At 41.6% G+C, this 14,690-nt stretch overlaps 2 protein-coding genes across 2 annotated transcripts; one reads left to right on the top strand and one right to left on the bottom strand.

The window, feature by feature from the left end:
* The first annotated feature begins 10,442 nt into the window (after positions 1-10,442).
* On the top strand, positions 10,443-12,231 carry SARC_09327 (hypothetical protein). Its single transcript, XM_014296660.1, has one exon. It carries the CDS (start codon positions 10,507-10,509, stop codon positions 11,410-11,412), a length of 906 nt encoding a protein of 301 aa, XP_014152135.1. The 5' UTR covers positions 10,443-10,506; the 3' UTR covers positions 11,413-12,231.
* Positions 12,232-12,243: 12 nt separating this feature from the next.
* Positions 12,244-14,414, bottom strand: SARC_09326 (hypothetical protein). The gene is made up of 3 exons (XM_014296659.1): positions 14,244-14,414; positions 13,609-13,775; positions 12,244-13,400 (listed from the first exon to the last, which is right to left on the bottom strand). Exons 1-3 carry the CDS (start codon positions 14,350-14,352, stop codon positions 12,663-12,665), a joined length of 1,014 nt encoding a protein of 337 aa, XP_014152134.1. The 5' UTR covers positions 14,353-14,414; the 3' UTR covers positions 12,244-12,662.
* Positions 14,415-14,690: the final 276 nt, after the last annotated feature.

Below are 14,690 nucleotides of genomic sequence, written 5' to 3'. Positions count from 1 at the left end.
CGTCCCTATTAAGCAAGGACATGCGCAGTCCAGGACTGAGTTCAATCTTAACTGAACCAGTTGAGAATACTCTTATTCAGGGTTACATTCTGAAACTTGATGCTTACCTTAAACGTCCAGATATAACAAAAGACACAGCTCAGCGATGGTACGAGTTCCTGGTTATGTACGTGTTCTGTAAGAACATAGGGAATAACGACCGTGAGAGCCTGTACACCGAGTTGCGACGTAAACACGCTACCGAGGCTCGAGACAAGGGACATGAAACAAAGTTTTATCTATCCCGACTTACGTGGGAACAGTTTTATGATACTGTATCCATCCTTTTTCCCGCACACCGAGTAGCATCGGAGGGAAAAGCGGCTGTTAAAAAGCCGCGGGAGCACACCGATCACGGGTACGTATCCAGGCAGACCTCAAACGAGAGACCCCAACATACACGTGCTCGTGTCTCCACTCTATCCACGCGACCCAATAAACGGGCACGCGCGGAGGCGAAGGACAAGGAACCTACATTTAAGGAGATTAAGAAATGCTGTCTGAATGCATATAAGCCCCCGTCAGACACAGTCAAGGCATCAATACCTGACTTTGCGAACAAAATCATAGATCTGATTCTAGTTAATAAGAAGATAAAGATCACAGATTGGGCAAAATTCCGTTTTAACGACGGGTATGTCAGCCTTGACTTAACCAAGGTGGACTTTACACAGTTAACGTGTCCCTCAAGGAACTATGTATCCTGGAGACACGAGGCTGTGGTAAAAGAACAAGTTGAGGAATGGCTAGCAGATGGAGTGATAGAAATTAACTATCAACAGACGCCAGTTAACTTGGCACTGTTAGCCGTAGACCAACATAACTCTGACGGATCGTTTAAGAAAGTTAGAGTATGTTTAGATATGAGTCCGCTAAATAAATTATTGCCGACTCATAGTTTTCACTTACCTCGTATAAACGAGCTACTGCGAAGGATGGAAGGTGCTACAGTATTTACAACTAGAGACTTTACACAAGGATACCATCAAATGCAGGTATATGAACCACATCGTAAATACTTTAGTTTTACGTGGAAAGGTAAACAATACAGGTTCAGAGGTGCACCTTTTGGGTTACACTCTTTACCAGCATTTGTCCAACAAGTAATGGAGGAAATGTTTGCAGACATGCCTAACGTGCAAGTCTATATAGATGACATAGTCGTCTTTTCTAAGACTAAAAGCGAACATGCCACATTAGTCAGACGAGTCCTTCAGAGACTCAACGAACAAAACTTCAAGATTAACGAGAAGAAATGCCACTTCGCCATGAGCGAAATACAGCTCTTAGGCTACCGTATATCTGAGGAAGGTATTAAAATCGACCCCGGTAAGGTAGAACACCTGTTAGATTGGCAAACACCAACTACAGAAAGAGATGTTAACAGCATGTATGGGTTTGTAAACTTCTTTTCAGATGGAGTACCACACTTAGCTGATTACCTTAAATCTTTTGGACACTTAAGATGCCATAAAGGCAAACTAGGAGACTTGTGGACTAAAGAGTGTGATGACGCATTTAAAGCGCTCAAACACGCAGTCCAGCAAGCCCCTGTTGTACAAGGACCAGTCGATGGCGTGCCGTTTGAAATAGCAACGGACGCCTCCGACTTGGCCTTAGGAGGGGTATTATATCAGGTTATAGATAGCAAACCTAGATATATACAATTCTTTAGTCGAGCAATGAATGCGTCACAGTTGCAACCGTTAAACAAGAGCTATTAACCATATTGGCAGCTCTAACACACTTCCGAGATTACTTATACGGAACAGCATTTACGCTGATGTGTGATCAGAAATCTCTTCAATAAATAAAAGAGATGAAACCCGACTCACAATTACTGAGTCGCTGGCATGATACAATTTCAAAGTTTCATTTTGATATAAAACAACTGCCAGGAATTCATAACCATTTACCGGATATGTTATTACGCATCGTACCGGACTTTAATAAATCCATACGTGAGTTGCTAGCCACTGACTGGAAGTGTAATCCCAGGTGGTTTGCACTGGCTCAAAAGATATTTGGGCCACATACCATAGATATGTTTGCTGCACATCATAATGCACAACTATCGAATTACAGGACTTTAAATCATCCTTTGGGAGACGTCTTTCAAATAGGCCTCTCCAAACATATTGCGTGGGCTAATCCACCATGGCAGTTAATTGCCCAGCTATTAAATTATGTTCATATTCATAAAGCTACCATCGCGCTGTGTTGCCCATAACGGAGAAAAGATTCATGGCTCAATAAATTAATATGCATGATACAATGCGAGCCAATATATTTAGATAGGGAAGTAGATACTTTCCTATATCAGGATACCCGAGCCGTCCAGAAGACGCCCTGGAGACATACTATAATATGTCGTAAAGATCCCATTGGAACAACCAAATGGACCCCTTCTGAGACCTTCACCCAATTCAATGTTAAGCAGTTCAAAGGCAACACAGCACTTGAAGTCTGTGCACAAGAAATACAATTTACTAATGACACTACTGTTAAGAAGCGTCAGTCTCGAGCTAGGACTCTGTTTAATAACATAAAGTCCAAGCCGAGGTCTTTCAAACCTTATTTCTAAAGGGATTAATGAAAGACAATCCTGAAGCGTATACACATATAATGAGACTATTTAATAAGTCAGGTGTATGTAACGCACATGAGCACACTAATGACACTTTAATGACTTTCATGCGAAAGCAGGACAGGAGCCTGGAAACTCTACAGACTTAGAGACCACGCAAGTGGATTCTCAACACCCTACCTTTATTCTGGAGGAGCAGAATGATGAAAACATTCTTGCTTGGCAAACGCAAAATCATAGGCTGAAGCACCAGAACGTAGTAGAAGCACTTAAAGATGCCAAGCAAAATAGGTTAGCGCACCCTAAGCTGGCAATTTTAGTGGATAAAGTATATCAGTTATGTACAGACTGTGATCTCAATCAGATCAAGCGCTATGGGTTCGCACCGCTTAAGAGTGTGACTGAGGATGTTCCATGGCGTAGGGTCACCATTGATCTGGTTGACCTGCACACGTCCGAGCACACAGGCGACCGTTACGTATGCCACTTCTTTGATGTGGCGCCACGGTTTAACTTGCTCTATCCATTAAAAGATAAGAATACGCAAACCGTGGCAGAATTATGTTGCCAAGTCTTTGCTAACCACGAGTGGCCAGGTATTATGTGCACTGATAACGGTAGTGAGTTCTGCAATGACGTAATGGAATCGCCAGTACTCGTATCAGGCATATGACAAAATAGAGGTGTGCCATATAAGCCGCAAACGCAAGGCGCGAATGAAACGCGCCATAGAAGACTTAAGTTCTTCTTGCGTACTGTATTAACGGATGATGCAGATGATTGGCCGTACCACCTTAAGTGGGTACAAACCCAGATGAACGAGTATGCTGATCCGGTTACAGGAACTACACCCGCTCGCTATTTTCGTGGCAGATATAGTGAGTTACAAATCTCCTTTAACAAGGACGAACCTGATCACCATGAGATACCATGGTTAGAGAAGTTACAACGTATTTATAACGTTGTATATCCTTGCTTGCGAGAAATACGCAATATAGCCTTATTAAAAAGGCAAAAGCGTTGGAATACTACCAAGAAGATAGCAGAGTATCAGGTTGGTGACAGAGTTAACATCCGTCAACGTAATTCCGATGCTACTGTATTAGCATCTAAATGGATAGGTCCAAATATAATCTCTGTAGCAGACACAAAAGCGGAACGTACGTGGTAAATAACCCCGATGGTTCTAGTGCGCTTAATATAGGCACAAGTCGTATTCCGACTACAGAGATTCTACTAGCAAGAAGACATGACTCTAATGCACCTCTTGATCGTTCTGGATTTAAAGACATTATATGGAGAATGGATAAGGGAGGCTATACATACTATCGTACACGCTTTATAGACGGTACAATCGCTGGGTTGAATTCAGATGCTTTCGATAATCAAGACTATTTAAAAGCCTTCAATCGAAAATGGCGTAAACGCCTGCATAAGTCACAAGCTGAAAAAGATAGCATGTTTTCATCGTCTAAAGGCACGGAAGTCAAAACTGACCCGCCTACAGTATTTATCCCGAGCTTTAATGCTCACCCTTCATATGTGCTTAAGACACCGAAGCGTAAGAAACTTCCAGTCGACAACCACGGACCTACTGTATCTAAGCCCAAAACTCACAGGGCAACCGAGAACGCTTAACTTCTCCGCCTGAGAAACATTAACTATATGTTATGCTACTTAATGTTTTTGACCCGTTTTTCCTTTCTTGCTTTTTGACCCATAATCAGCTTGAGTGAGCAACTTGCTTCTCCTGGGTCTCAAAGCTGGGTGGGGTCTGTGTAATAGCCGATCCTCCACATTAGACACCATGTTATAAACGTACTTTTAAGCAGTATGTATACTAAAAACGCACTCTTAATAGTACAAGGAACTTTTAAGTTTCCTAAATGGGTTTTAATGGTTTTATTAATTAATACCTTTTACATTTTACATATCAGATATTTGGACAAAGCCATGAAAAGACCCCAGTAAAATACCAAACATAAGAGTTGGTCTAGTTCTATGGATATAATTGTATTTACTTTCCAACTTTATTTATATTTGAATACGTCGGTAGCGAGATAGCTCAACCGAATATAGGTTTCTAGGGACTTTTAACGTTACCTAGTTGATCCTCCGATCAGCCAACCAGATGTGCCAGTCTGATGAAGGCGAAGTCGGTAATTCTTGATAAGTGGCAAGTTATCGGTTAAGACAATAACTAAGGACATCAAGAGTATTTTTTCTTTTCTTTTCTAAAGATAGGATTTTATGTGTCTCTCAGATTCGCCCCAACGAAACATACCATAGTTTTTAATAGAGCGACAACGAAGCACTAAATAAAACCCCTTCGGCGGAAACAGTACTGAGAGGATTATATATAGGCTATGTCTCAGCCTCACAATTCCTCAGAGTATTGCTGTTTTCACGAGGCATACCTAACTTTACTAAAAGTCTCATTTCGTCTATTTATTTTGAAATTTTCACGATACTTAGAATTTACCTACGCGTTTATTTATTCTAAGGTGTTAATATAGCCTTGAGAGACCGAATCGTACACTTTACAATGATATGATGGTGAAAGTAAACCAGAGCATAGGTAAGTGCTAATAATTCTTTCATCTGGGTTGCATATGTCTGCTGTGCCTTGTTGAGAGTCTTTGAGAAAAATATCAAGTAGTGTTTGCGTCCGTCAACCAATTGAAACAATGTGCCACCAATCCCATAATTGCTTGCATCGGTCTTTAACTCAAGTGGTACACCATCAACAGGAAAGTTACATGTATACACCACTATTCATAAACACCATATCATTATTCAGTTGTATTGCACCTCATCAACCTCCACCTTGCGCTGCTGTTTGGGTCGAAAAGCAGCATTTGTTGACATCTCAAACGCATGGGTCAAGGGTAAAGTGCCTATCTGAGGTTTCGCAGCTGTACACAATGCCGCCACTTCCCTTTGAAACTTACCCTGAATCAACTGGAGCTCACAATTTGGTTCCACCGAATCACCACCCTTAGCTATGTGACATAGCCAACAACAAATTCTACCAATTTCTCTACGCACCCTGACCGCTGAGCCACAATCGTGCCATAGGACGTGTTATCATAAGTCTAGCCATTGTACTACGTTGAGCCAAACGTGCCAAGCTACTGAGGAGGGTCAGCCGGATCATGCCAGGCCTGTACATAGGTGCGATGTAAAGTAATATTTTTAACTTCAAACAGCAGGGTGTGTATGTTCACGTGTTCAACTTTCACCATCTCCGCTAGCATATACCACATCTTACCCAAGGTATGCGCTCTCACATTCCTCAAAAAATTAACTTGCATCCCAACCGCAAAAGCTGGAAGAAATGACCGCTTCTTATCTGCAGCCTGCTGTGCTGACTGTCCCGAGCCCCCACTTATGATCATTTGCTCGTCAGGAGCATAATGGGCAATTTCTTGTGCAAAGAAGTCCTCTGCACCCCATCTTAGGTGCGCCCCGTATGGATAAAATACAGGGACATGTCACTACTAGACAGTGCAGTGGCATTGTAACTAGCACAACAAGCATGTACATTGGTTATCCAGCCATCCAGGCTAGAGAACTCTTCACACCGTCGCAGCCATTCTTGCGTCAATAATGCGTGGGTTAGCTCACGTATTATGCTTTGAAAAGTCAAGTTGAAAAGCAACACCTTGAGGATGAATCAACGACGGACCTATTTGAGACGATAGTAAATGTGGGATACTATAAACTATATTTTATATTCTCTGAACTACTACTTACAGATTTTGGTCTTCCCGCCAATCTCCAAAATCCAATAAGTCTTTTTTTTCTTCTTTTTTCTTCAGACGGAACTTTATTTATATTAGCTAATGTATTAACTTGACTTACGTTCTTATGTCTATCTACAAATTAGACATGTTGTCATGAGTACTTAGTACTTCTAGTGAAAATTATTCAATAAAGAACAGCTAGAGGTATGTCCTGTGGGATCGAGGATATCAAGGATTATACCAAAAGGCAGTTCCGATCATTCTTACACAAGCTACCACTGCTAAATCCTATCTGACTTATATAACATAGTTTAAGACATAGAAATATCCATCGAAGTTTACAGATCACCTTTGATAGTCAAAGGTACCCAAACAAATTGTATAACCAAAGCTGCAGTACGCACCCAATCTCCAGGCGTGGTAAATAACATAATCACTAACATATCGGAGAACATGTTAGTGCAAAACTGGACCGCACACTTTCCCCCGGTGCCTCAGAGAAGACCCCAAAATCTATAATTCCAGTTCACGGCTACACCTACCACGGAAGGCGCCATCCTACCAGTCCTTGTTGCTAGCAAAGCTCACACATCAAATTCCAACGAATCATTCCTGAGCACGACGCTCAGCTCTCTCAACAGAAGCTTTCAACACCGTTGGAGGGACCTCAACCGACCTATAACCGTCTGAATAATCAAAGCGCTGTGGCGCCGAAGGCACGAGCCCACTACACACCTTAATATGCACCACTGGACCCTGCGATTCCTGGGTCAGGCACACCACTGGGCTGACAGCTGGAACTTCACATGTCTATACAACCCAATTCCATACCACATTTGGAAGCACATAGTGCTGTCGCCTGTGGCCCAACCAAACTAACATGATGTAAAAGGCTGTGGTGGCTGCTCCTCATGCCAACTCTGGTGGCACACAGATGGGAATATCAGCTAATAGTAAAACCAACAACGTATACCAACTGTGAATGACCAGTACGGAGTTACCAATATCGCCCAAGCCTGTGGCTCCACTCTCTTGAGCAACACTTGCTCCAGAGGAGAAAGTTTCATGTTCGTATACCAATGTTCGTATACCTGTCAAACACTCAAAGACGACGGCGTCAAATATACACTCAACGGCTGGTTCACAGGCAAAGCAAACGCTGTGTCAATATCATGTGGCCCCCACTTCTCATCCAACACATGAAACCACTCAACCGCCAATTTATATTCTTCTGCCATCACTTCTTGAATCAGCTGCGTCGAAAAGGAAACCCGCAACTGCGGACTACCCCATTGCACTTTCATTATGGGGTAAGTACTCTGACACATTCGGGACATCACATCTGTCACCGGGTGGTGATCACCCCTGTATATACGCTGTGTCGAAATATGATCATCTCTGATGACCCCACGACACCGCTGCTGGCGTCGCCCTCTTACAGTGTCGGGAAACTCGTGGAGTTGTCTGGCATACAACGCTACAATAGGCTCATGATCTGTATACACACAGCGTTATCTCCAACACAGCTCTCCACAACACCCGCATATGCTTCTGAACAGTGAATACTGCCCCGTACAATTCTTTGTTGAGGATGTGGTACCCTAATTGTGCAGAATCAAATGTGTGACAGCGACATCAAAGTTCAAAGTTCGAAGCTCAAACTCAGCAACCGCAAACCGTGTTCCGTTAAAACTTTATATGTCGAACAAATATACGTTTACGATCAACTTTCATTCCGTGTACGGTCCTTTGTATGCTCACAGGTGTACCTTGCGGGACTAAAGTAAACATCTAAGTGTGTTCTGTTTTCACTATACGAACCACGCCTATAAAAAATTTAGGTAGGCCACAACCGTTACAACGTTTAAAAGTGAATAAATATGCATTTACGTTCAACTTCACCCCCATAACGTAATGAGTTTTAGGCTCAAAGTTCAAAGTTCTAACTTCAAAGTCAAACTGCAAACTTGAGACTTCTTGAGAGCAGGACCTGCTTGAGAGCATAAGACAACATTTATAAAGAGCAATCTTCTTGCGGTAATTATATAAATACTCAAATGAAGTCTACACTCTTTTCTTCTATTTGTGTAGAAATCGATTGTCCCTTTCCGTTAAGTCCAGAGACTTCAGAGTCCAGAGTTCAGACTGGCGGCTCACGTGCCGTATTTCGATTTGGATGTCTACTCTGTACTCACCGTCTAATTTTTTTTTATGAAATCAAAATTGATACATATACATATTATTGGGTTTTTTTTAAAAGCAAAAAATTACAGTCCAGATACATATTCAGATACTCTCTAACCAGCTAAATAGCTCTAGCTCTAGCTCTAGAGAGACAGTAGGCTGTAGGAAGCGACTAAGCGCCTAAGCGATGTATGTACAATTGTACATAGTATTTATTACGGCCCTCTGGACAGCGGAAATCGTGAACTTAGCAGAATGTACCTGTACTGTGCTATTGTTTTGTTTTGTTTATAAAAAAAGAAGGAAATATATTTATGGGTCCTCGACTCCTCGGTTAATATTTACTCCTCTCAACTCGCAACTCGCAAGGCAAGGCTGAATGGCTGATGAGTCCGCCAGTCCGGGGCTTGAAAGTTATAATTTTAGATAATTTATTTTAGACTCGACAGAACTGTGACCAAAAGGCAAAAAGGGAGAAATGGTGAACAAGTAACAACTGACAACTGTGTGAGACTGCGAGTCTGTGACAGAAAATGTCACAGGCCCTCAAAGTCCTCAAAGGCCTGGGAAGTGGGAACTCAATATGGATGCCCTCTCTCACAAATTTCATATTATGTATTTACCAGATTACAGATACTGAGATGCGCCTAGTTTTTTTTAAGTTTTAAAAAACGTGCTGACTGCTGTAGCTCGGATTGCATATCTCATATTTCCACTTTTTCACTATATATTCCATATTTACGTTTTGGCAGACCTCAGGGCCCCAATATTGTTCTTTTATTACCAAAACATAATTCTTTTGCAGGTGTTTTCTGCACTGAAGAAGCCAAATTGAACCTCCAGGCTACCATTAAATAACGATATCCCCTTAGTACTCGACTTCAATCAGTCTGCCCTCTAATTTTAGGTCGTATATTCCATATTATATGTCAGCTTTTGGATATATTATATATTTAGAATTTCCAGAAATCATCCCGTATCACGTATTGTAAAAACGAATACAGCTATTTTTCGCCATATTCCATATCTATAAAAAATAAATATGGTAAATATGAGTATCTACAGTTACCCCCAACGGTCTACGCAGGCCTGGCCTTGACCTTAACTCCTTGGAATCCTTGACTCCTCTCATACATATTGTGATGTTGTCCCTCGCTGCTCTTCTCTCATGTGTTGATCGAATTATTCTTGGTGGTATTCGAATTTCAAATGCTCCACTACCAATGCCTCATACATGGATCCACGAGTCACGGTGTCAGAGCTCACTGGTCACTTATATGCAGTTCAGGCGCTCAAATGGCTCAACTGCTCACGCGTGATACTTTATTTCAATCTGTATGGCTACCTACCCACTCCTGAGTACCGGTATTACCTGATCTGTCGCTTGGCCGGTTGGGTGATGGACTAGGAGTACTATTGAGCCGTCCGTTAGAGTAATCGAGCTGAAAAAGTTAACAAGAATTCATGCTATTTATAGAAAAAAAATGCATAATATGAACAAAAGAAGGAAAATCTGAAATAATTCCAATAGGAAAAAATAAATATGGAAAGAAGATTTTGATTTTTCAAAACAAATAGAAATCTGGCCATCATGCGTCAGCCGACGGCGTCAGGTAAGGTTACAAGGTAAATAAATAATATGTTTGAGCCGTCATGAATTCATGACTCGTGTATGTTATTACTAAAATCGTTCATGACTATACCTTTATTTAATATTATTACTATGTACTCTCTCTGAGAGGCTAGTAGAGAGTCTACATTATTATGAGAATGAATATTGAATTTTCACCCCTCTAAAATTTATTGTCACACTCGCACAGTCACACTATTATTTTTAAAATACACTATATATAGTATGTGGTAGTTGTCATTCATTGCCAGAATATTTCGATTTGCCATATAGTCAATATTTTTAATTACATTCGATAACAGCATTACATAATATTCATCATGGGGAAGACGGCAGATAACGCTTACCTCACCAACGAGGAACTAGCGGAGCGTAACGAAAGACTTAAGCGCAAACAAAAAGCACATCTGGCCAAAGCCGGTGGCTGGACAGCAGGTTCAGGTATCGGTGGTATTATATTCGCACCTATATTAGCAGTTACTTTGCCCGCAGCCGCTGCAGAGGCTGCAGCAGCAAAAAAGTTATCAGATAAGCAGAAGAAAGTTAAGGATGAGATGAACAGGCGACAATTTGGTGGAACATCCGATGTCGATGGAGGCTTTGATAGTGGAATTGGTTTGGGCCAAGATAATTATGCGAAGACGTCCTCTGCAGGCTACGATAATACCAGCTCGGGGTCTCCTAAGAAAACGACAAGCAGCGAAACAAAGTTAACTAGAACATTTTCAGCCGGTGATTTCACCAATGGGAGCTTCAACGCTCTGTCAGTGTTGCCCTCGACAGCATCACGTTCGAGTGAACCGCCTACTCGTGCAGTGCAGAAGGGAGATGAAATTAATCTCATCGATTGGGATGATGAGGTATCAGATGTACGTACATCCCCCACGCCATCATATAGTGCCAAGAATGACCAACTCAAAGACACTTTCTCAAAAGCTCTAGATCCTTTCAGCAATCAATCAACTACACAACAAGCCGCGTTTGAACAACAAGAAGCTTCGTATGGACAACAACAAGCTTCGTATGGACAACAACAAGCTTCGTATGGACAACGACAAGCTTCGTATGGACAAGGCTTTCAACCGGCTCAACAATTCCAGCCATATAGTCAGGCTATACAATATCAGCAACCTGGTCAATATTATCAGCCACCGCAGTATGCGATGAACGATCAGCAGCAGTACAAATCGCAATCGAACCAGATCGAATACAATCCCTTCAGTTAATTGAAGTCGATGTCGTCAACGGTGTGTATTTGCAGTATATACGTTTATTTTACACCAGCGCGAGTTAAAATGATCCTCCGATTGAATCCATATTTGAGCCCAATCGAGTCTACACACTTCCCAACTATACATTAAAAGTTCAATTTACACGAGATAAAAAATTGGGATTCATCACAAATTTCCATTTGTACGTTCATGATTGTTTGGGTTGCTACAAAATAACCGGCTCAGGATATCCTCAAAAAAAGAAGCAGCGATACAAAGTGAACTAGAACGGTTTCGGCCGGTGATTTCACCAATGCGAGCTTCGTTGTGATAAGGTCGCCCTCGTCAACATCACCTTCAAGTGAACCGCCTACTCGTGCAGTACAGAAGGGAGAAGAAATCTGATCGATTGAGATGACAAGGTATCGGATGTACGTACATTACTCTTGCCAGCGTATAATACTATTGATGACCAAACCAAAGACCCTTTCTGAAACGCACAAGATCTGTATAGCAATATCAACAAACTTCGTATGGGCAAGGCTTTCAACCGGCTTTAGCCATATAGCCAGCCTATACAATATCAGCAACCTGGGCAATACTATCCGTCGCCGCAGTACGCGATGAATGATAAACAGCAGTATAAATCGCAATCGATTCAGATCGAATACAACCCCTTCAACTAGTTGACGTTAAGGTCGTCAACGGTGTGTATTTGTAGTATATACGTTTATATTAACACTAGCGCGAGTTAAATATCTTCTGGTAGAATCAATATTTGAGCCTAATCGAGTGCACACTTCAACTACATATTAAAAGCGCATTTCAAACGAGAGAAATTGATAACTAAGTTTTCATTTTTGTGTTCATGGTTACTTGTACGTTGATGGTGTAGAGGCTTTTAGCAGTAATACTCGAACTGCAGACCTTGTCGTTGCTCTTTACCGCCAGAAGCACACCCTAGATTGTTCGGGTGGCGGTTGCACCAGCACTTTCGCTTGCTCGAAACCGGATATAGATTCATGTAACACTAGAGTAGATGCTTACACCTTGAGGTCATATGCTCTTCTGTGATGATCTTTTCTCCGGGAGTCCTTTTGACCACGGCAACGCACGGTCTTGGCCTGTCATCTGCGAAGGTTTCTTGGTTTCGCATCAATTTACGTTCTGCTATGAAGTTTACAAAAATCTTCATAACGCACACTGGTAACTCGCTAATGTTACTCTTTGACTAAAATTATGGGTGTTACCGAGTGGTTCTCCAGCTACACAGCGGTCGACTTTGACGGCCTATTATTTTGAGCTTCTAACTGCGACTTCTCCCCCCAGCTGGTATCGGGATGCCGGTCAATTGTCGTGAGATTGATGCCCGACTCCATATGTCGGTCGATTGTGGTGAGATTGATGCCCGACTCCAAGCCGAGCGCTCCTAAGGCCCCCGAGAAGATGGAGTCGGCATCTGCGTTGTACAAATCACTACCAGCCATATGCGAACCTGCACCGGGACCGACATCGCTACTGTAGTAGTACATTTGTATGTCTTGTGTTGCTAAACGTCCGCTGAAGGTCATGCATATCCACATGAGATGGAACAGGCACACTAACACAAGTGCAATCATGAATAGATACCCCACGGCACACCTCAAATACAAGCGTGAATCACTAGTCCATGTCTTAGGCCAACAGTATATCATTCGAGTCTCGAATGGCACGCTTTTGTCAGGTATGACGAGCTCAGCTATCGCCCACAACAAGTTCGCTACCAGCCACACCAGGCAAATTAGATTATGGAAGAACTCTATAAACTGACCACGGTGTGTGGCGGTGATGTAGACGAGGTCTATAAATATCAGCAGTGTGGGTACAAACACCAAACCATAGCCAATGATGTTAAATTTAGCCCACAGTAGATCCTTCAAGCACCAGAAAAATGTGTAAGCCATCGCATATTCGGAATAGTCGCGGAAAAAGAGAGAGAATCGGGGCATGGGCATATTTTCGTTCTGTCGGGATAAAGAGAATAGATACAGCAATCAGAAGAAACAGCACCCATGAGTAAGTACGACTCAAATAACATTAGTGTTTTAATTGCGCTATACATTGCACAGGCCTGGAGGGATAGACTTCAACTATTGATGTTGAAAACAACTTATCTAACCACGTACATATATCTACAGCTGGCAAACGAACGAAAAATTGATATATACATACCTGTCGGAGTGTGAAGCGGTCTAATCTGTTGAAATAGGGTACTTGACGGAACATTCGGACAATATAGTACAAGCCGAGCCATGCACACCCAGCAATGAGGAAAGGCACAGCGATACTAGTACACTCTTCGAATATCTGGCCACTTCTAACTTCAAAGGTTTCAGCATCTGTAGAAAAATCAATAACTGCTACTTAGAACATGTGCTATGCTGAAAATAGTACCAACATGAAATGGCAGAGTCTGAAATTCAAGTGTGGGGGAGGGTAAGCGATTGGACAGCGGTGTTAGCATTGTTAGAAAACAGCATCCAGGCGCGCACAGCAAGCAGAGTACCAGAGAAAAAAATAGCCTTAAACTGAGTGATATCATATTTGCGTGGACTATAGTGGTCACATATATAGATAATTGACAAGGATGTGCAAGCGTGCAAGTGTACACGAACTGGCTCAGCTATGGCATTTCAGGGTTCAATTGCACACACTCGTCAAGGAGCGTCGCAATACCTATCAGAATAAACCGCGGAAGGTAATCTGGCATGGTCAAAGAAAAATCAACGCTTGTATGCGAAAATCAAGGTGACGAAGGGAATACAAAACAGCATACTACAAGTGGAACCGAACTTCGCACATTATACCTCCGCTAAGGAAATGCTGAGGATTCTCCACTATAAATTCTCCAACCATCCATACGAAATTGCCCGACAGCCAGAGAAGCACACCAAAGTTGAGCCAGCACTGAGACATGGCCCCATTATATAGGTCGAATGAGATAATGACAATTGACAAGAGCAGAGCCAGGCAACCTGAGGATTGATCGATATGGCCAATAATGTATCAATTTATAATTTATTTGGAAAACAATTGTTCATACAAGTAGTTTCTACATAATTAAGTAGATGTACTATTAAGCCATCTATATACATATATATATATATATATATATATATATATATATATATATATATATATATATATATATATATATATATATATATATATATATATATATATATATATATATATATATATATATATATATATATATATATATATATATATATATATATATATATATATATATA

This window comes from Sphaeroforma arctica (assembly GCF_001186125.1).
Source record: "Sphaeroforma arctica JP610 unplaced genomic scaffold supercont1.936, whole genome shotgun sequence".
Lineage (NCBI taxonomy): Eukaryota > Ichthyosporea > Ichthyophonida > Sphaeroforma > Sphaeroforma arctica.
Note: the sequence above shows the minus strand (reverse complement) of the source record. Positions and strands in the feature narration are given on the sequence as shown.

Excerpts from the sequence above, each read along its gene's own strand:
- SARC_09327 (XM_014296660.1), top strand. The coding sequence starts at position 10,507 with ATGGGGAAGACGGCAGATAACGCTTACCTCACCAACGAGGAACTAGCG.
- SARC_09326 (XM_014296659.1), bottom strand. The coding sequence starts at position 14,352 with ATGTCTCAGTGCTGGCTCAACTTTGGTGTGCTTCTCTGGCTGTCGGGC. Across the intron at positions 13,776-14,243 it reads TCAGCATTTCCTTAGCGGAG|ATGCTGAAACCTTTGAAGTT; the intron begins GTATAATGTGCG and ends ATTTTTCTACAG. Across the intron at positions 13,401-13,608 it reads ACCGCTTCACACTCCGACAG|AACGAAAATATGCCCATGCC; the intron begins GTATGTATATAT and ends TTATCCCGACAG.